The sequence below is a fragment of the Sminthopsis crassicaudata genome, chromosome 2 (assembly GCF_048593235.1).
Source record: "Sminthopsis crassicaudata isolate SCR6 chromosome 2, ASM4859323v1, whole genome shotgun sequence".
Taxonomy (NCBI): Eukaryota; Metazoa; Chordata; class Mammalia; order Dasyuromorphia; family Dasyuridae; genus Sminthopsis; species Sminthopsis crassicaudata.
The window spans coordinates 672003148-672025804 of NC_133618.1; the positions used below are offsets into that span (position 1 = coordinate 672003148).

At 37.7% G+C, this 22657-nt stretch overlaps 1 protein-coding gene across 1 annotated transcript in view; it reads right to left on the reverse strand.

Annotated features, from left to right (window-relative positions):
- The window catches only part of ASAH2 (N-acylsphingosine amidohydrolase 2), a 61824-nt gene that overhangs the window by 9580 nt on the left and 29587 nt on the right, over positions 1-22657 (reverse strand). Inside the window, 9 exon segments of the mRNA XM_074284884.1 lie at positions 4319-4372; positions 4374-4409; positions 4528-4632; positions 6161-6200; positions 8854-8948; positions 10100-10215; positions 12024-12105; positions 14471-14575; positions 19241-19327. Of these exon segments, the coding sequence (XP_074140985.1) occupies positions 4319-4372; positions 4374-4409; positions 4528-4632; positions 6161-6200; positions 8854-8948; positions 10100-10215; positions 12024-12105; positions 14471-14575; positions 19241-19327 (720 nt within the window).

Sequence of the window (22657 nt, forward strand, 5' to 3'; positions counted from 1 at the left end):
TACCCAAACCCAAACAGTTCCCTCAACCAGATGACCAATAATAGCCTCTTCATAAGCAGCAGTCCAGAATGAATTTATTTTTGCTGTCCATAGTTAGCAATAATAATAATAATAACATTTAAAAATATGTAAAGTGCTTTATATATATTGATTCCCAATAAGCCTTTAAAGCGTGATTATGTCCATTTTATAAATGAAGGAACAGGCTGGGAGAAGCAACCTCCCCTGAGTCACACAACTAATAAGTGTCAGAGACGGGATTTGGCCTGAGATTTCCATGCTCTCCCACAGATACAGTAAACCTGCAATTATCTGCTATTACTGAAGAAATAATCATTTCACATAAGTGAAGCTCAATACCTTTTAAAAAAAAAAAGCCATTCTGTGTCAAATGTACAATGTGTCCCACACTTCCTGAGCACAGGATAGAGTGTTCTGTACTTACGGTATGAGGGTGTTGAAGAAGAGGGCTGTTTGTTCCTGTATTTTAATGGATCTGTATTGTTTTTAAGATTGTGTCTACCTTTGGTCTGCTCCTTGTTGGAGACAGCTGCTTCTGTCAATTTGCCTGTCACTTGTAGAGCCCCCAACTCCTTCTCCTTCCAGCTCTGAGGTTCTGCTCTTATAACTCGAATAACCGATTCCTTAAAATCATCCAAGTCCCCATATTCACTAAGTAGATTTCCATAATGGATCTGTTTTTCCATGAGGACTTTCTTGTTAGGGAAGGAATATACTGACTAACTAATACAGGTCTCCTGAATAGTTATAGTAATATAAATTAATTAATAACAAATGAATTAATCCTAGGTTTATATTATAAACATATATATACGTATATATATGTATATGTATATATACATATATATGTATATATATACATATATATACGTATGTGTGTATATATATATATATACATATATATATAAATTTTCCTAACTTTATAACTCTTGTGTGTCTAATTAGCATGACTCAGTTTCCCAGGACTCAATCTGTGGTGACTGCGTTAGCACCCTACATACCTTAGAATCAGCCGGAGTCAGGATAAGCAAAAGTCTTTATTCTAGTCTTTAGCGGTAGAAGTGAAGAGAATGGACTTGTAGGATCTCTGTGACTTCACCGCCTCGTTACTCTCGAAGAAGTGACCCTGGCTAGTCTCCCTGCACCCCCTAGTCTCTCCCACAATTCTCTGCATACACCAAAAAATTGGGCCAGCACAGGCTAGTGGGAAGGGCCATTTTCCAAGCATATTCTTATAGAGTATTGTCCAATCAGTGATTAGCCTCAAGTGCTTTATTGTCCCACTTCAGTGCATTGACTCAAGAGTTTATGCGTTCATTAGTAAAAACCAAATTTTTCCAACCATAAGACCAAAGACCAAGCCCCAGACCTGAGGGATGGTGTCCAGGTATTATCACCCAGAGAATCTCCACTTCAGCAACCATTCCATTTTCTCCTTCATCCTAAATTTAACACTATAGAAAGCTAAGACATTTTATTATCAGGATGAATCTTCCTAGGTTCTCGTCAGTGAGCCCCAAGACAAATTTACTTAGATCAAATAATACTTTCTCATTTATTTTCAATATTATGTGGATATTATTGGCTCAAAATTTAATAATATTTAATAATGCATCATGCCTTAAGCATAGTGTAATTACTTATATAATTAGAAATAAATTTATGAAAATATAGTCAAAATAAAACAAATTTTATAGGCTGTGTTTTCAAATGAAAATTAAAAGGTCATGCAGAAACTATGTTTCCTGTGGATAAACTAAGGATATTGTTCCCATCATTAATAATACCACCAGACTAGAAGGTCCTTGAGAATAGAGACTGAATTTTGCTTCTTTTTTCATTTCCAGTGCTTAGCACAGTGACTGGAACATGGTATTTAATAATTATTGATTGATTGATTGATTGATTGAAATATGACTCATGTGTCACCTGGACCTTTAAATTCAATCCTTGGTATACGTCTAATCCAAGATTAAAATATTTGAAAACCTTAACCCGATTTTGTATATATTGTATATACATTTGTATATATACTTATATATATTGTATATATTTTTGTATATATTTATATAGACTTTTATATAGGTGCATCTTCTCCCTTGTAGAATGTAAGCTCCCTGAAAGCAGGAAATGGTTAATTTTTGTCTTAGTATCCCCAACACTCAGAACATAGTAGATGCTTTAAAAAAGCATGCTGCTTATTTGGCAAATGGATTGGCTAATCAAGAGATTTATCTTTGGAGATCTTTCTTCGTTATTTCAGCAATTTCTGGTGAGGCTATGGGTGCATCTTAATGGCTTTAGTCTCCTAAGTTCTGCCAGCTAGTTCAGGGGTATTTCCCCAAATGTTCACAATTAGTAATAGTTATCCAGGTTGTGGTGGCAAGAGCACTCAAAATAGAATCGGGGGAGATTCGTGTTTGAATGCTGACTCCAAAATTTACTAGACTTTGGTTGGAGTTAATATTAGATGTGGATTTGAAATGGAGAATGGATGTTGTTAGCTTCAATAACGTATGGGGTCTAATAGAAAAAATGGAAATCAGATAAGATTTAGTTACTAGTCCAATAAGAGAGCTATTGGCTCACAGTTGATTCATTTAAATTCTCTAAGACTCGATTTCTTCATATGCAAAATGGAGATAGCACCAATATTACCTGTCTCACAGGCTTCTTGAAGCTCAAGAAAGATAGTATATAAAGCATTTTGCAAAATTGCAATTGTCACAATTCATGTTAGCTACTATTATTATCATTACTATTGGCAGGGTCATGACCCTAATTAGTCATTTGTATTAGAGGAGAGTTTTCATCATTTGGGTTTTCTTAAGTCAATATACTTGTTCATATGCATAAATATATATATATATATGTATTTATATACATATAAATATAAATATATTGCTATACCATCATATAAATAATATAAATATAATAATAAATAATATAAATATATAAATAGAAAGAAAGAAAGAAAGAAGGAAGGAAGGAAGGAAGGAAGGAAGGAAGGAAGGAAGGAAGGAAGGAAGGAAGGAAGGAAGGAAGGAAGGAAGGAAGGAAGAAGGAAGGAAGGAAAGGAAGGAAGGAAGGAAAGGAAGGAAGGAAGGAAGGAAGGAAAGGAAGGAAGGAAGGAAGGAAGGAAAGAAGGAAGGAAGGAAGGAAGAGAAGGAAGGAAGGAAGGAAGAGAAGGAAGGAAGGAAGGAAGGAGGAAGGAAGGAAGAAAGAAAGAAAGAAAGAAAGAAAGAAGAAGAAAGAAGAAAGGAAAGAAAGAAAGAAAGAAAGAAAGAAAGAAAGAAAGAAAAGAAAGAAAAGAAAGAAAGAAAGAAAAGAAAAGAAAGAAAGAAAGAAAGAAAGGAAGGAAGGAAGGAAGGAAGGAAGGAAGGAAGGAAGGAAGGAAGGGAAGGAAGGAAAGGAAGGAAGGAAGAAGGAAGGAAGGAAGAAAGAAAGAAAGGAAGAAAGAAAGAAAGGAAGAAAGAAAGAAAAGAAAAAAGAAAGAAAGAAAGAAAGAAAGAAAGAAAGAAAGAAAGAAAGAAAGAAAGAAAGAAAGAAAGAAAGAAAGAAAGAAAAGAAAGAAAGAAAGAAAGAAAGAAAGAAAGAAAGAAAGAAAGAAGGAAGGAAGGAAGGAAGGAAGAAGGAAGGAAGGAAGGAAGGAAGGAAGGAAGGAAGGAAGGAAAGAAGGAAAGGAAAGAAAGGAAAGAAAGAAAGGAAGAAAGAAAGAAAGAAAGAAGAAAGAAAGAAATGAAAAGAAAGAAAGAAAGAAAGAAAGAAAGAAAGAAAGAAAGAAAGAAAGAAGAAAGAAAGAAAGAAAGAAAGAAGAAAGAAAGAAAGAAAGAAAGAAAGAAAGAGAAAGGTGAAATGATATGTAAGTATGGATATGGATATATATGTTAAACTCCTGTGAAATCTATTTTGACCCAATTTAAACTCTTTTGCTTATTTTCTCTAAGTAGATGAATCTCTTTTGAGATGATTCCCCTGACTCCCCTGTTAAAAATGAGATCAATACTTTAGTCAGTTTCAAACTGCCAAGATTCACACCAAATGAGAACATCAATTCACTGGTCCCTCCATTATACTACTATACCCAATGGATTCCCTTTGAATGCATAAGTTACAAGGTATTTGTAAAGAAAGAAAAGAAATAGAATTCAGTCTCATTATTTTCTAGTCCTACCCCCCTCAAGGATGTGTGAGTTTTAAGAGAGAGAATGAAAATGAAAACAACTGGAACACATAAATGAAAACACCTGAAAACTGCCCCTCTTCCTTTCCACATACATGCAAACACTGGCATTACCGTGGCAATGGCCTTGGCAAGACCTCTGAAGAGTTGGATATAGGCGGAGAGAGTAATGGGGACCATAAATTGTGGATGCTGCTTCATAGCGCTGAACCTGTGGGGAGAGACAAGGATATCTGTAACCCCCCAAATTTCAGGGTTTACTTGCACAATCTCATGTGAATGATCTCACAGAAATGGACTTAGAGGCAGCTGGAACTTGGGGCTTCACCTGGTACTCTTTCATAGGTTGCGATTGTAATGTGTATAAACATTGCAGAGCCCCCCGCCGTCACCACACTCATGTTCTGCTTCCCATTAGTCTCAAATTCCTGGACATTCGAGGAGTACGAAAGCATGAAGAACAAAGTAAAAATATATTTTTGCGGCAGACTCCATCACAAAATGGCATTCATTATTCTAGTCTCACTTAATGCCTTTTGCTATCATTAATCAATTCAATTAGTCTACAATTAAAGGTTCTTAAAATAATCCCAACTCTTCTATAACACACAGAAGACTGGCCGCGATTTTAATTAAAAATTAGTGTATTAGCGTGATAATTATGGAAATATATATAAAAGAATGTTTAATATATATTGGATTACTAGAAAAGGGAGTTGGGGGGAAGGGAGAGGAGAAGAAAAATTGGAACCCAAAGGTTTGCAAGGATGAGTGTGGAAAATTATCTATGCATATGTTTTGAAAAGAAAAAGCTTTAATAAAAAAAAAAAAAGAAGAAGAAGAAGCAAAAAATAGCGTATTAAGGAACTAGGGTGGAATGTTCCCTGGAACGATGAGAATTTTAACTTCAGTGTTTCAATTTATCAAATTTTTAAAATAAATATTTGATTAAAAAACAAAATCTTACATCTGTTTGATTTGTTGTCTTAAGAGAGCCAAAAATAACTTGACTGTGTTGCGGTCAAGATACAGCGTATCAGACTGTGACTGATCAGACCAATATGAGCTCAAAAATCTCCACCACAGGTCAGACACAAATAGTCCATATGAACATTTGGAGTGGAGATATCTCAAAATCTGTACATCTCTTTTGAGTCATTGCAATTTAAACTTCTTATCATGTAGGGTTCAGATTTTCTTTAAAGTTTCTCTCACATAAAATAGTAATAGTCATAGCTAACGTTTCCATAGCATTGTAAGGTAACTCACTCTATAAGCATTTATTATGCATTACCATGTATATCACCCTGTGCTAAATGCTGAGGGTGCAAAGAAAGCCAAAAGTCAGACCCTACTCCTAAGGAGGTCACAGACTAATGTAAAGTTGACAGATTTCTTTCCCCCTAAAACAGATCAATTATAGATTTTTAATCGGGCTACAAAAGAAAGATTTTCACAAAATGGGTCTCCCAAATGGACTCGCCTTTCTGTTATACCACAATGCTTCCCTTTTGAATGTATAAGTTATAGGATATTTATTTAAGGAAAAAAAATGTCAGCATCAATATTATCATTAGATAAGGTTTCCTACCTGCAATGTTTACTAATTGTGAGACCCTGGAATGCCATTTAATCTCTTAGTGAATATTCCTTAATCATAGATAGCTTGAAGTCTGTTCCCTCACCAAGAGATTTCCAAATCACAATCATTTGTGTGGATTTTAAAAATTAAATTGCAATCAAAGATATGAAGATTAGCTAAAAATCTTCATTATATTTTCAATTTTCTAGTTTTTATTTCTCCTTAATACCTATGACTAACATACTTTTCAAATCTCCCATGATGTTAAACAAAAAAATCATAAGAGAGGAAGGAACTAAGGTAGAGAAATCTGAAATGTTTTTGTCACTTGCTATAAATTATTAAAATGCCAAGGATTTTAGCTTTTCACTTACCTTTTGAATAGCCTCCCGAAGCCGCCTTCCAGACATTGTCCTGAGCCATGGAAAGAGATGTTTGAAATCAAAGGAAGGTATTTTGAGAATTGAAAAGTATAAAAACAAGCCTCAGCATTGACCTGTTTCAATAGTGTTAACATCTAAAAACCTCCCTTTCCCCACCCCTACATTAAAGTTACTGCTGTACACCACTGCCTTTTTCTACTACTGCTAATGCCTTTTCCTGTCAAGGCTCTTTTCAATCTCCTCTGTGTTTATATGTGCTTATTGTGTGTGTGTGTGTGTGTGTGTGTGTGTGTGTGTGTGTGTGTGCTGCCACTCCCATTAAAATGAAAGTTTCTTGGTAAAATGGACCGATTTTGATTACATAATTTATTTTTAAGTTACACAAATAAAACCAATGCAGCTAAAATTAGAAATAAGAAGTAGAAAATGGGGCAAGGTATCTTTGCAGCAATTTATACTGATAAAGGCCTCATTTCTAATAAATATAAAGAACTGAATCAAATATATAAAAAATAAGAAACAATTGAAATCAATCGTCAATTGATAAATGATCAAAGGATGTAAATAGGAAGTTTTGACAGAAAGAAATCCAAGCTATCCATAGCTATATGAAAAAGTGCTTTAAATCTTTAAGAACTAGAAGAAATACAAATAAAAACAATTCTGAGGTACAACCTTATACCTGTAAGATTGTCTAAAATGACGTAAAAGGAAAATGACTAATACTGAAAGGACTATGGAAAAATTGGTATTTTATTATACCCTTAGTGGAGCTATGAAATGATCCAACTATTCTAGGAAGCAATTTAAAAACTATTCCCAAAAAATATTCAACTGCGTATGCACTTTGACCTAGGTCCCTAAATTACTACTATGTCATGTCTATACACCAAAAGATTAAAAAAGAATGAAAACAACTCATATATATACATATATAATCAAAAAAGATCAAAAGTTTTACATGTGTGTATGTGTATATATTATATATATATACATATTATATATATATAAAACAGTAAAAACATATAAAAATAAGATAGCATTATCATCACTGCAAAGCTTTCTTCATGGTGTGTAATATTATTTTATGTTTCTCAAAGATATATATATATTTATATATATATATATACAAATATATATTATTATATATTATATACATATATAAATATGTATTATTATACATTATAAATATATATTATTATATATTATATAAATATATAAAAAAATAGCAGCTCTTTTGTGGTGGCAATTTGAAAACTGAAAAGGTGCCTATTATTTGAAGGATGGCTGAACAAGTTCTTTGTTGTTCAGTCACTTCAGCCATGAATGATTCTTCGTGACCCCATTTAGGGTTTTCTTGGCAAAGATACTAAAGTAGTTGGCATTTCCTTCTCCAGCCCATTTTACAGATTAGGAAACTGAGGCAAATAGGGTAAAGTGACTTGCCCAGGCTCACACACCTGAGGTCAGAGTTGAACTCAGGAAAATGAGCCTTCCTGATTCCAGGTCCTGCATTCTATCCCCTGTATCTCCTAGCTATTTCAAACCAGTTAATATATGAATTTGATGGAATACTACGCTGTAAGAAATGATGGGAAGAATCGATGGTTTCAGAAAAACTGAGAAGACTTTTATGAACTGAAGCAAAGTGAAATGAATAGAACCAGAGAACAATTTATAAGACAGAAACAATATTAATAATTAGTGAGGTTTTTTTTTTTTGCCTTCTCAGTGAAGAAGGAAAGAGAGAGGGAGAGATTAAATTAAAAATAAAATGTAATTCCAGTGTGTCTGTGTGTGCATGTGTGTTTTAAAGAATAAAGCTAAGAGCAGAGACTATTTTGCTTTTTTTTTTTTTGCAAGCACCTGCTCAGTGACTCAGTGACATAAAGGCTTAATGCTTGTTACCTGACAATTGATTGAGAATTGCTTAAGGCAAAGGGAGACGGTTCACAGTCTGAGCCAAGGGAAGAGCTCACTGATGTCACTGACAAAGGATTCTCAACATTTTTTAATGCCTAATTCATTTATCACATGGTATATAAAGCTGACTGGTTAAAGCGCTATCATCATCATCAATCAATCAGTATTTATTACTCACCTCCCACGTGCCCAGCACTATTCTAGGCACAGAGAAAGCAATGACAAAGAATGAACCAATTTCCCCTGACAGAGAGCTAACAGTGAGAACATATAAAAATAAAATAGCATTATCATCACTGCAAAGCTGCCTCCAAACTGTGTAATATTATTTTATGTTTCTCAAAAGACAGATGATTTTCAGTGCAATATCAATAGAATTAATGATGGCAACTGGTTTTTTCTGATTACTTGCTATTAGGGTTGAGGATGGATAATCCTCCCTTAAATCACATGTGTGTGCACCCAGACTGACTGAGCTCTGCATCTCTCCTGATGTTATCTCCATTGGATGCTGAACAAGAAAAGGCAGCCGTACATCCTTCAGGGTATCCTAGGAGTCTTTGGAGCTTGGGAGATTTTAATCAGTTTATTGCTCCTTGATGCTAATTCTGAGAGGGGCAGATTCTTGGCAGAGACCAGAAATGTCCGACTAAGCATCCTTTGTCATCCAGCCAGCGTGGCTCCAACAAGGAATATATACTCAGTTAACATTTACATCATTGCCAGCAAAAAAGAGGGGAGGGAAAGAAAAGGGACCATACGTGAGCTCTCCAGGAATAGCAGCTATTGCCAAGGATCCGAGAGTAATGATCTGGACGTCAACAATCGCAGGGTGCCAGGGGTGAGGTTTTGACATCTTTGGGATAAAAAAAAAAGGAAGTAAGGATTTAAATTTTTATCTTGTTGTGTCAATAGTTTTATTTTCCCTCCATTCACTTTCTGAATTGTGGATCTTGTATTGGGATCTTGTATTGATGACTTGATCCACATCCTATTTCTGTCATCCATAAGCTGTGCAACAACTTGCCCCTCCACTTAAGTCAAGTGTAATTGTATTGATCAATCATCCCATCCCCCTTTTAAAGAACTTACTGCCTTCTCTACCCTGGTACCTTTATCAATTGAGGACAATAAATCAATCCATCAAGGACATTAAGCTAACATAGACTGTGGTACCCTGCAGGTATTCCATACAAGATCAAGCCAGTGTGGAAACCAGCATAATTCCAGAATCTGCCAGTGTAGAGAAGAGAACAACACTAGTCAAGCCTCTGAGAGAGAATTTGGAGAGGAGGACAGTAGAGGATGGGGGGATACAGGGGATGGAGAGGTTGCTTTCCTCCCCCTCCCCCATCCTGAAGCATCGTAAACTTCAGAGAATCATAGAATCTCATTAGCTCCTAACAAGGTCTCCAGAATAAGAATGGCTGGCTGTGATGTACCTGCAAAGTGCAAGTATCTCATTTGGTCCCCCCAACAACCCTGGGAGGCGAGTGTTATTATAAGTCTCCCTTCCACAGCACTGGGGTTCGAGATGCAGCACCTATTTGACCTGGAAAATCTGCACAAAATGTTTTGGCCCTCCCTTCCTACCAGAGAACAAGTCTGAATTATTATGGCATTAAAAATAGGAATATAGATATTTTATAATACTCTACATATACTTTGTGCATTTCTGACTTTCTAAACTTTTTCTATGTTGTCTATTTCTCTTTCCTTGTCATTTGCAGCTTCTGCAAAATTCTTGGAAAATTTAATTTTTTATTTGGATCCAGGATGTATCAAAGCCTAATAGGGGAAAAAAATCACGATATGAAAGGGATAACTGTCTTGTACAAGAGGAAACACACAGACAGAAATTAAAAGACTTGCTCAAGATCACATAGCTAATGAGTATCTGAGGAGAGAGAGCAGTATAAAATTCTTGAAAACAAAATTTAATAAGTGCTTATTGTGGATCTCTTTAAAATCTACAAATGAATAAAGCCAGATGGATGTTTTCAGTACCTCCCCTGTGCTGAAGAGGATGGGCTTCGGTTTGTGACAATCCTTGGTCTCATTGGATGGCTCTCCCAAAATCTGGTCACGAATGGTGTCCCAGAAAGGGTCTCCTTCAGTTGCACCTGTGAGAAGGCACATGACACATAAAACACCTTGAGTATCTCCTGTCCCTTCCCCCATGTCTGATGAAGTCAGCCCTTTTCTACCATTTCTTTTGTCTGTTCATACTGTGGAGATTGTGCTCTGATCAAGCTACTCCTCTAAAAGAAATGAAAAGAAAAATTTTCAATGGCTCCACTTTGCATAGTGAACAATGTACCAATCCACTCCAGTATTCATTCAGTCAGTCAGCCAATCAATCAGAAAGTATTTATTAAGCACCTGCAATGTGCCAGGGATCGGACGGGATGCTGGGGATCCAAAGAAACAAAACAAAGCAGCAACTGCTCCCTTGTCCCTACCTTCTATCAATCATAAGCATTATTCCCCTCCTGTCTCAAAGTGGGAGCCTCTCTGAGTACCATGGGTGAGAGAGAATTCTCTCTTCTGAATGTCCTCATTCTTTATGCCTCTGATCACTTACCCTTTCAACCAAGGGAATTTTAAATGGAGTCCACTTTTCCCCTTTCTGGGAGCCTAGACTGTACATAGAACCATCACGTCCCAGAATAGCTAACTGGAGAGAACAGGTTTGGGGCATCCTGGGCTATATAATTACTTTATATTTTTATATAATTAGTTATGATTATATAATATATATTTATGTAACCATTTATGGTTATATTATATTTAGTCTATGGTTTAGGTATGGGCCCCAAATCATAGATAAATGAGTTTAGGATCCTATTATTTCAGGTGGCGCAGTAGATGGAGCACCAGCCCTGAAGTCCGAAGGACCTGAGTTCAAATCTGACCTGAGACACTTAATACTTCTTAACTGTGTGACCCTGGACAAGTCACTTAACCCTAATTGCCTCAGGAAAAAGAGAGAGAGAGAGAGAGAGAGAGAGAGAGAGAGAGAGAGAGAGAGAGAGAGAGAGAGAGAGAGAGAGAGAGAGAGACAGAGAGAGAGAGAAAGAGAGAGAGAGAAAGAGAGAGAGAGAGAGAAAAGAAGGAAGGAAGGAAGGAAGGAAGGAAGGAAGGAAGGAAGGAAGGAAGGAAGGAAGGAAGGAAGGAAGGAAGGAAGGAAGGAAGGAAGGAAGGAAGGAAGGAAGGAAGGAAGGAAGGAAGGAAGGAAGGAAGGAAGGAAGGAAGGAAGGAAGGAAGGAAGGAAGGAAGGAAGAAAAAGAATCCTATTGTTTCAGATTGGATATTGGAGATCATATAATCCATTTTCTTAATTTATAAATGAGGAAGTTGAGGCACAAAGAAATTTGGTTTGAGGATTGTCCATCCTTCTCCTCGTGGGTCACACAGGAGAACCCACTTCTCTCTACTCCCATGCCAGCTCCCTCCCTGCCATTCCCTACCCCCCCCCAAAGGCCTGCCTATCTCTTGAGCATCTGTTGTCCAACATACTCCAAGCTCTACACTCATCCCTGGCACTAGCCTTCCTCAGTAGGTATTTTAATGACAATGAACTTTGGTCCTGGGAAGAGCCACATCCCAGTGGGAAGAGAACTATATTTAGAGTCTTAGGTCCTGGTTCTTCTACCTCCTACCAGTTGGTCCCCTAGGACCTTCTGTTCCTCAGTTTCCTCCTCTGTAAAAATGGAGTAAGGATTAGCCGGAGATCTCTCAAGTCCCTGCCAACTCTGAATCCTATGTACCAATTAATTGAACAGGAAGTCCTATAGAAGGTGATAAAAATTACTAAGAACCTTTGTTCTTTAATTCTTTAATCAACACCTGGAAGACATAACCAATCCATCCCGTCTGGGCCGATCATCGATGATGATTTATAACCTGGGTCTGATTCAGTCATCCTCACCTTGTGTAAAATTGAGACCTCCAACACCATCGATGGTACCAGCTGCGAAGCTGTGGCCAAGGGCGGGTTTACAGGTTTTTGCCTAAAAGGATGGTTTTCAACAAACAAGAAATAAAAATTTAATTGTGTAAATAATTCAATTCCTTTCCAAAAAGTTGGGTCCAATTAAATACACATTTGTTAAGTCTTACCATGTCCAAAATACTGTGCAGAGAATAAAAGACAAGGATTTTTTAAAAGGCAATTCCTGTGTTTCATTCTTTAGGGAGATATAAATACCTGAATAGAGTTGTTTTAAGAGTGTGGAAGAGAGAGAGGGAAAATTAACAGCTGGGAGAATCAAGGAAGTGCACCCCGACATATAATTTCTGAGCTGCCCCTTGGTGAAGGGCAGAAATTTTAAGCTATATAATAAAGGACAAGGGAGAGAGCTTGGGGGGAGGTTTATGGGCAGGAGGTGGAGTTTGGGGTACAACAAGCTGGCCAGTCTGTCCAGAAAAGAGTGCATGAAGAGGAGGAAAATATATTAAAACATGCATAAAGTAGGCCAGAGCTGCACTGTGGAGGGCCTTAAAGGTCAAACTGTTTTATCTTAAAGCGATAAGGAGCCAGCAATGATTCTGGAGCATGGAGGTGATGTGGAGAGATCTGAGCTTTCAGAAAATTCTTGTGGGAGATGTATTGGAAGGAAGGGGACTAGAGGCAAGGGGACCAACGGAGAGTTTTCTTGCTTGTTCCAAGGCTTGAACTAGGATGGTGAGGATGGATATGAGACACTCTGTGTCCATTGCTCTGCCTGGTTTCAGCCCAGGAGAAGCTCACTGCCTCAAATCTCACCACCAAAACACTATGATTAACCCTACCTCCCTCAGCCTCCTCTCCACTCAGCTTGGACCCAAAGGCGGAATCCCAAACTTCTCCACAGAGGGCAGAGCCTGGCCACTCAACTCATCCACTTGGCATTTGCTGCTCTTCCTGTTTTCACCTCCATGGAACAAGAAGGATGCCCCAGCCTTAGGTACCCCCAGCACCTCCCACCTCATTTTCCTGCTTCCTTTTCTGTGTTGTCTCCCTGATTAGATGATAAGCTCCTAGAGGGCAAGAACTGCCTTTCTTTTTCTTCATTTTATCCCCAGCCCTTAGCACAGTGCAGTCTGACACATAGCGGGCAGCTAATAAACGTCGATTGGATTAGGAGTGAGATAAACAAGACATAGCAACTGGGTGGTTATGGGGGATGGCTCTTTATTCTAGAAAATTAAAAAATTTATTCTCTAAAAACGAACCCTGACAAGCTGAAGGCCTGGAAGGACAGTCCCACCTTCAATGGGAACAGAGAATTTTGGAGAAGAGGTAAGTTTAGAGAGGAAAATGGAGAGTTCTCTTTCAAATGTGTTATGCTTGAGAAGTCAGCGAGAGATGGAGATGAGAGCTCAGGAGAGAGATGGAGAAGAGAGGAGATCAATGTGGATCTGTATGGGGTCTTATATCAACATGGAGTGTGTGTGTGTAGATATAGCTATCGATAGATATTTAAATATATAGATATTTATATATAAATATTATATATATAAATATAAATATATATAAATATATCTCTATATATACACACACATGACTTTTGAGATGTGTGTGTGTGTATGTATATGGCTTGTGTATAGGACTGATATATACATTTGTGTGTAGATATAGCTATCGATAGATATTTAAATATATAGATATTTATATATAAATATCTATAGCTATCTATAGATATTTAAATATAGAGGTATTTATATATAAATATTATATATAAATATAAATATATATAAATATTATATATAAATATAAATATATATAAATATATCTCTATATATACACACACATGACTTTTGAGATGTGTGTATATGTATATGGCTTGTGTACAGGACTAATATATACATTTGTGTGTAGATATAGCTATCTATAGATATTTAAATATATAGATATTTATATATAAATATCTATCGATAGCTATATCTATACACAAATGTATATATCAGTCCTGTACACAAGCCATATACATACACACACACACATCTCAAAAGTCATGTGTCTGTATATATAGATACATATATATACATACACACATACCTGTGGCTCACATATGTATGCATATATGTGAAGGCTCTATCGCATATATGGCTATGTATGCATTTATACAGCACTTCTTACAGAAATGAGAATTGTATGTGTATACAAACATTTGCATGTGGGTATATGTAAATGTTTGTATACATATACATGTATAGAGAGATACATGAGGCATCTGTACAGGGATGATAATGGAGCCCATGGGAGCTGAAAAGAGGGAAGGGGGCAGAGGGCCCAGGACTGGGATCAAGGGCAGCCCAGGCTCAGCAGACAGAGGACGCCTGGCATCCTGCCAAGGAGGCTGACCGGCTCAGGGGATGCCTGAGGGCACTCACTGTGTGTGTGGAATTGAGCTGCACAGTGACATCCGTCATGTTGACCCACTGGTGAGCGGCAGACACGGGACCTAGGATCTCCTGGGAAGCTGCAGCGTACAGTTCCTGAAATAGACAAGTGTGTAAGGAAAGCAGATCAATGCAGCGGCATTCAACAAATATGCATTAAGCAGTGAGTATCTAAGCAATAATGTATCCAGTGAAATCTAATAAAGTATCCAATAAACGTTAATAAGTATCTAATTAATGCTTTAGCTGCCTATCTTATTAGATCACATGATATGTACATACTAAGTGTCTATGAAATTCTGTATCTAATAAATAATAAAGTCTAATAAGGTGTCTAATAAATGTTAACAAGTGTCTAATTAATGCTTTCACTACATGTCTTCTTGGATCATATGATGTGTACATACTAAGTGTCTAAGAAAGAATGTGTCTAATAAATAATAAAGTCTAATAAAATGTCTAATAAATGTTAATAAGTGTCTAATGCTTTAGCTGCATATCTCATTACATCATATGATGTGTACATACCAAGTGTCTAAGAAATAATATGCCTAATAAATAATAAAGTCTAATAAGGTGTCTAATAAATGTTAACAAGTGTCTAATTAATGCTTTCATTACCTATCTCCTTGGATCATATGATGTATACATACTAAGTATCTAAGAAATAACGTGCGTAATAAATAAAATAAATAAAATAAATAAATAAAAATAAAGTCTAATAAGGTATCAAATGATGTATACATACTAAGTGTCTAAGTATACATACATAGTATACATACTAATAAATAAGTCTAATAAAATGTCTAATGTTAATAAGTGTCTAATTCATGCTTAGCTGCATATCTCATTAGATCATATTTGATGTATACATAGTAAGTAATAAGAAATTCAGTGTTTAACAAATAATAAAGCCTAATAAGGTGTCTAATAAATGCCTTAACTGTATACCAATCTCATTAGTTCACACGATTCCAAGGAAGAACACTAACTCCAGAATCAGAGGACATGGCTTCAAAATTCATGCAGAGACTCACTCCTCTGTGACACTGGACCCATCCCTCTCTCAGTCTCATTTATGTCCAGTATAAAAGGTGATGGTTCTAAGGCAGCTTTTGGCTCCCATTTCGCCATCCTTTCTCCCTACAATCTTGTGAGGGCAGTCACAGGGAGCCAGAATCTGAGGGTCAATTCCCCATGGGTGAGGGAATGTTTTCTAGAAAGAGTAGGTGCCTAACAATAATTGCAGCTTTGAACTGACAGTAGGATGGCCTAGAGGAGGGGAAAGGAGAGCTCAGCCCTCATGCTCTCGACCAAGTCCAAAGAGAACACTCATTCTTCCTACTTGGCAAAACTACAGAGCTATAGCTAGGAATTTTGGTACCCGAGGCACGTAGCACAAAATAAATCAATTTCATGATTCATCATGTGAAACCAGTATGAGCCTTGAGTCACTAAGACCAAGTCAATTGATTGGAAAGTAAAATTAATTACCTTAGGGGTACATCTAATTGCTTCCTATTTTAATTGATGAGTCTGGCTAATTAGGCCACCTTGTCCCATCCCCTTATTTTTAGCTAAGGAAATTGAGGCTCAGATACACTAAGTGGTTTACCCAAGATCACACAAGTAATGAGCGGCAACATCCGAACTCAGCTCCAAGTCCTCTTACTCGACACCGAAATTTTATTAGGATTCTAAGTCAGTCTGGACAGAGGAGGGAGTGGGCCCCCTCTGGCCTTCTCTTGGTGTCTCTTGAATGGTCCTGATGTGTGATGAAGTCCTATTTTAATTTGATTCAGGAGAAAAGCCACCGGATCATTGGAAATGACCAGTGGGGAAAGGGTTACAGTGTGTGCTTCGGAGGAGGTGTGCCCACTAATTAGATCATTGGTTCATTAATAGTAACTACTGACTCTTCTAGAGTACTTTTTGGTTTGCAAAAAAACTTTAAGTTCATGGTCTCAGTTGGGTCTCCCAACAACCCTACAGACCAAGTGCTGCAGATGATATTGTCCCCATTTTCCAGATGAGGAAATTGATCATCTGGTTATTATGATCTGGTCCATTTTTTTTAATTCAATAGTATTTTTTTCCAATTACATGTAAAGACAAGCTTCAACATTGATTTTCTGAAAGATTTTTAACTCCAAACTTTTCTCTCTCCCCTTCTTCCTCCTCAAGACAGCATATAGTATGATAGAGATTATTCATATGCATCTAGCTCATTTTAAAAAGGAACTGTACAGATAAAGGGACACCCCTAAGGTCACCCAAAGTGGCCAAGCTAGGAATTGATCCTAATTCAAGAGCCAGGACTCTGACTACTGTCCCACTGAAGCTCTGAAAAAATAACATGTCCATACTCCACAGCTTGGAAGTATCCAAGGCAGGACATGTAGCCAGGCCTTCTTGACCGTGAGTCCAGTATTCCATCCTGCACCTCTCAGAATTGTCTTAAAACCTGTGACATGGCTGTAAATGGGACAATTCTGAGAATAAAGCAAGAGGCATCCTTATCTGTGCTAGGAACATACACCGGCAAGACCACTCTGCCCACTACTTAATCAGAAACAGTAATGCACAGTATAATCACAATCACCCTCAGCAGCCCTTATACATTTAGAACATTGTTCCTAGGGTATCACTGCAAGCATCTGGACACAGAATAAGAAAAAGAAGGATTATTATTATTAATTCCCACTTTGCAAATGAGGAAATAGAACTGATGATAAATGATTAGCCTAAGAAAGAGTAAAGAAGGAGGCATGAGACGTAAGGATTGAGGAGAAATTCCTGTTTATAGGGGGAAAAAAAGTCTGACTGTCCTTTTTTTCCTTTTCCATTATCAACTCATTTAGGCATAGGACATTTGGAGCCTTGAAATACATGAACATAATTTGTAAGTGCTAGTCCATGGGGCCTGAGAGTAAGAAATTCCCCAAAAAATGGAGTGGTTTGCAGGATAATTTTGCATCAAAATAAGACGACTCATTTCTTTTAATACCCATCCTGAAGGTGTGAGAGGTTAAAATTCCTTGAAAAGAAATTAATATCTTGGCCAAGTCAAAGATTGTTAGAAATTAAGTTGAATTGGATTCATAGAGAAATGGCCTTCTTTTGCTTCTCTTTGAAAAGCAGAAAAAAGCAGAATTTCTTCTCAGATCACTAGGAGACTCCTAATAATCTTCTGGGATTGTTCTGCCCTGATGTGGACTATAGAATCACAAATTCAGAGCTGGGCCATCTCTTAGCCAAGGTCACACAGTAGCAGAGCTAGAAAACAAAGCCAGCTCTCTGACTCCACGGTCAGCTCCCCTTCCACCATTCCACGGAACAGACCTTAGGAATCCACCAATTTTACAAATAAGACTCTGAGGCCCTAGGAGGGCTCATGAACTTCCCAAGTTCATGATTATTAGGAGTCTCCTAGTGATCTGAGAAGAAATTCTGCTTTTTTCTGCTTTTCAAAGAGAAGCAAAAGAAGGCCATTTCTCTATGAATCCAATTCAACTTAATTTCTAAGTTTTAACACAGATGGACTTGAACCCAAGTGTTCTGACCCTCAGTGAGGACTTCTTGCTGCTAGGACTTCTCTCTTATTTAATGATGTTCCTCAAGTCTGTATTTGTATATTCATAGTTTTATATAATAAGTTGTCATAATTTTGCCCAACTTCTTGGTTCTAAGACATTCTGAATCCTATATGAATTAAGGAAGGAAAATGCATTTGTCAAAAGCTTCCTGTGTTCCAGGAGCTGTGTTAACTGGGGATATGGAGGCAAAAGCATCAGTGCCCATCATGTTTCAAGGGGATTATGTTCCACAGGGAGAGGAACTATATAAAGGGGAGCAGAGTGAGGGAGTCATATGCAATGTTCTGTTTCTCTAAAATGTAATCGTTTTCCTGGAGCAGGTTTCTTGGGGAGCTTTTGGAGGCAGCCTTCCTTTCAGTTCATTTCAATAATCCCAAATGCAGCCAGGAGTTAAAGTCCAGATCCTTTATTGTGTCCTTCAAAATCCTGAATCTTTTCCTGGGCCCAGTTAGCTTTCTTAGAGGCCTCTCTCTCTCTCTCTTTGGTTCCTGAGAGCTCTTGTCCAAATGTCTCCAGCCAGCACAAAGGTTGAAAATGGAATGAATCTTCACTCTAAATCTCCAGAAAAGTTTTCCCAAAGTCCCCTTGGCCCTGAGAGCTTCCTGCTTCTATGGTGCACACTGAGTATACACCAGTCATTTCATCATTAGGAAACCATCATTTGTTGTAGGATTAAAGCAATGCTAAATTAGATTTAATCATTGTCTCCTCAATTTCACTCAGTACCTCGTTTCAAGTTCTGGCCCATAACATCTCCTTGTAGGATCAGATCAATCATACTGAACCATTAGATAATTATATCCATTCCAGTGACTTAGTACCTTGTAAGAATCCTAACAGTCACAGGGATGGAGACTAGAGCCATGGGGCTCTTTTCCAGCCCCAGTGTGAGGACCATAATTCCAGCACTAACGGGATTACTGTACACAGAGCAGAAGGTGAGAGCAGGAGGGGAAGCTGCTCTGGCCATCATCTCTCAGCATTGCCATCTTATTTGTTCCATCTTCTGTTCCCCCAAAGCTTCTGTGGCAGATCTGGAAACTGCCAACTTTCTTCTCACTTATCTCTTAATTACTCTGGTGTGTGGAACAAAGTAGTAGAGAGGTGTGGGGCACTGCTAAGCCAGTGGAGACGACACGGATGGGAGGACTGAGTGCCAGCTTACCTTGGCTTTCTGATAAATGATGTCTCCAATGATCCGGGTGCTATCGAACATATCCTTGCCAGGACCCGCAGCCATGCACATGTTGGACTACGTGGTAGGAAATCAAACAAACAAACAAACAAACAAAACAAAGAATCTCTTTAGAATATTACAGACCAAAAAAAGGCATTTGAGCCTTCAGCATGAGGCTACAATTCCTGGAAATCCCTGGGGCCATTTTGTGCCCTGCCTAACCACCTTCCCAGAATCCTATCTTTCCCTCTCTTTCTTTGAGAACCATCATCAAAGCCCCAAGTCCAGTGCCTCTGCACACCAGCCCTACTGTTTCCACTCTGACTCTGGACTCCTCTAACCATAATTGGTTAGGAAAAAGTTTCCTAACCTAACTCCATTAAAAAGTAAATGCTTTGAGGATAGGTACTTTTTTCTCCACTCAAAAGTGTTTAATAAATGACTTTCAGACCAAAATGTCATCCCTCCAGTGATTTCTCTTGAATACTGAATCTGAGTTTTGGTAGAAAAAAATGCAGAATTCTAGAATTTAGAAACATAAAGGAATTTAGATGGTGTGTATTTCAGGCTCATCATTTTTTAGAAAAAATTATTAAATGTCCAAGCTGGGACTGAAGAGAGATCTCAAAGGTCCGAGGCAAAGGCAGAATGTCCACGTCCATCACTGTCATTTGATGTAGACTAAAAATGCTAGCTAGAAAAACAAGGACAGAAAAAGAAATTGAGGGAATAAGCACAAAGAGGAAGCAAAATGATCCCCTTCTGCAAATCACAGGATGCCGTAAATAAAGAACCCTAGAGGAGTAGCTAAAAATGTCTGGAAACATTGCTAAAGGGTCACGTGCAGTTCTGGTCATCTCAGTTTAGGAAGGATACTGACAAGCTGAACAGTGGCCAGAGGAACCCAACTAAAGTCTGGAAAGGACTTGAATCCATGCCATGCATGGACTGGATGGTGTTTATTTAGCCTGGAGAATATGAAATAACCAGGGCTCTGAATGATAGCTCTCTTTAAGTACCTGAAATATTGTTAAGTAGATAAAAGTTTGGGTGCTCTGTGCTTGGCCCCCAATGATAAAACTGGGGACAGTGGGTACATGTGGCAAAGAGACCGATTTTGACTTGAGGGTCTAAGAGCTTCTCCAAGTAGAGAAACTAGCGAGTTTGCTTCCAGAAGAGGCATAAGGATGGATAAAGGAAGTACCTGTGGATCATGTCTACACATGGTCTGCCAACCATGCGATGAATGAAGGGCTCTTTGATTGGCTGCCAAGGCAATTTCTTTCTTGCCTCAGTCTTTTGGCTACTCTATTTCTGACTTCTTTGCCCACAACATTGGTGAGAGAGCATACTGTAGAAGAGAGTCATCTTCCTTTTGAGGTCACCTTGTCCCAACAAACGGGCCTTGGCCCGTAGCCTTTGGATTTGATCTTTCTATTCTTTGTCAAGAGATTGGAGTTCTTCAACCTAGCAAGTATCAAAAGGTCCAGAGGGTTTCATGGCATTCCCATATTCCAGATTCTGAGTCGAGAGTCAGGGAAGTATCAGTGCTCAGAGAAACAAGGAGAAAAGATCTTTGGGAGTGACTGTCAGGTCCTCAACTTAATGGCTGCTGAGAAAAGAAATGATTAGCAGAAATACCCCCTTTGTCTGTAAAAATGATAGGACCATCGCTAAGTAGGAATTGAGCTAAGGAGAGCATACTCTCTCCAGAGACTAAGATGGGTATCCCCAAAGTGTTATGCTTGTACATTTGTTCTATCTTTAAAGTTAGTGTCTCTTTATAAAAGCTAGTTTATGTTCAATAATTAAATAGAACTGGAATCTCATGTCATTGGGAAAATTCAACCAGTGGGCCCATAAGCTGATGGCAGTAGAAAAGAAATACCCACAAAAGTGCTCAGGCTCCCTGTAAACCTGAGAAGCAAGACTTTACTTTGGAAGAGGGAACCTCATTAGGAAAAAAACATATCTTAACAGTGAAAACTAACAGGTCACAGGATTCTTGAATGAATGGAGTTATGAGACAGAATATCCAGAAAGAGACCTATCGGGATCTCCAATGGCCAGAAGTAGTGGGCAATGAGTAAGCCCACAGGTTTGTGAAGTGACTACACTCTTTCCTAAGTTCACTATTCCTGAATGCAAAGGAGAACTTGGTATTAATGCCAAGGTAGACATAGATTATTCATTTCATATCCTTTTCTGAAGAATCTGGTCACTACTGCCACCAGGAATATGTCCCTGGTGTTGGTACATGGAGGCAGGAGCCAGTGGATTACAAAACTCACTTACAAAAAACATTCCCTTAAGAGAATTGGGGGCATTTGCTGGAGGGTGGAGTTCTTGGAGGGGAGAGCTGAGGTGAAGCCAGAGGCACCATCCCCCCACCCCAGGATTAGAAATGTTTACATAAATACCTCTTATTTAAAAATGAACCAGCAAAGAAGAACCCCATCATAAAATCATATTATGAGAATAGGGAAGTCCAGGGTTCATCTTCAGAGGAGGATACTGAAATTCAAAAAAGCTTCTATCTCAAAGAGTATTGTGAAATGGCTCCCTGCCCAGAGACAATTCATAGAAGAGCTTAAAAAAGAATTTAAAAATCAAATGAGAGACAGTGAGCAAAAAATAAAAAAATAAAAATAAAAACCATCCAAGAAAAACAAGAAAATTATGGAAAAAGTTAATCAAGTAGAAAAGGCGATGCATAGTCTCAAAGGTGAAAATAATTCTTTGAAAATTAGAATATGGCAAGGAGAAACCAGTGAAGCTATGACAGACCAAGAGATAACAAAACAGATTATAAAGAATGAAAAAAATAGAACAGAATGTGAAGCATCTTATAAGGAAAACAAGAGAATAGGAGAACAGATCAAGAAGGGAAAATGTAAGAATAATTGGACTGCCTGAAAATGGTGACCAAAAAAAAAGGACCTTGATACAATAATGCAAGAAATAATCCAAGAAAATTATCCTGAAATAATAGAACATGAGAGGAAAGTAGAAATAGAAAAAACCCACCGATCATGATCTCAATGAGATCCTATGTGGAAACATATAGGAATATTATTGGCAAATTTCAAAACCCCCAGATCAAACAGAAAATTTTGCAAGAAAAAAAAAACAATTCAAATATGCTGGAACTACTACGAGAATTGTACAGAACTTCAAAATACACAATACACAATAAAAGAGCACAGATTCTAGAATCATATCACTAACAATCAAAAAAAGAACTAGGCCTTCAGCCAAAAATATAATATTCAGCAAAATTATCTATAATATTGAAAGAGGGGGAAAAAATGGACATTCCATGAACTTGCAGATTTTCAGGAATTTCTATCAACCAAACCCAAACTTAATAGAAATTTTAACATATAGGAGTCAATATCAAAGAAC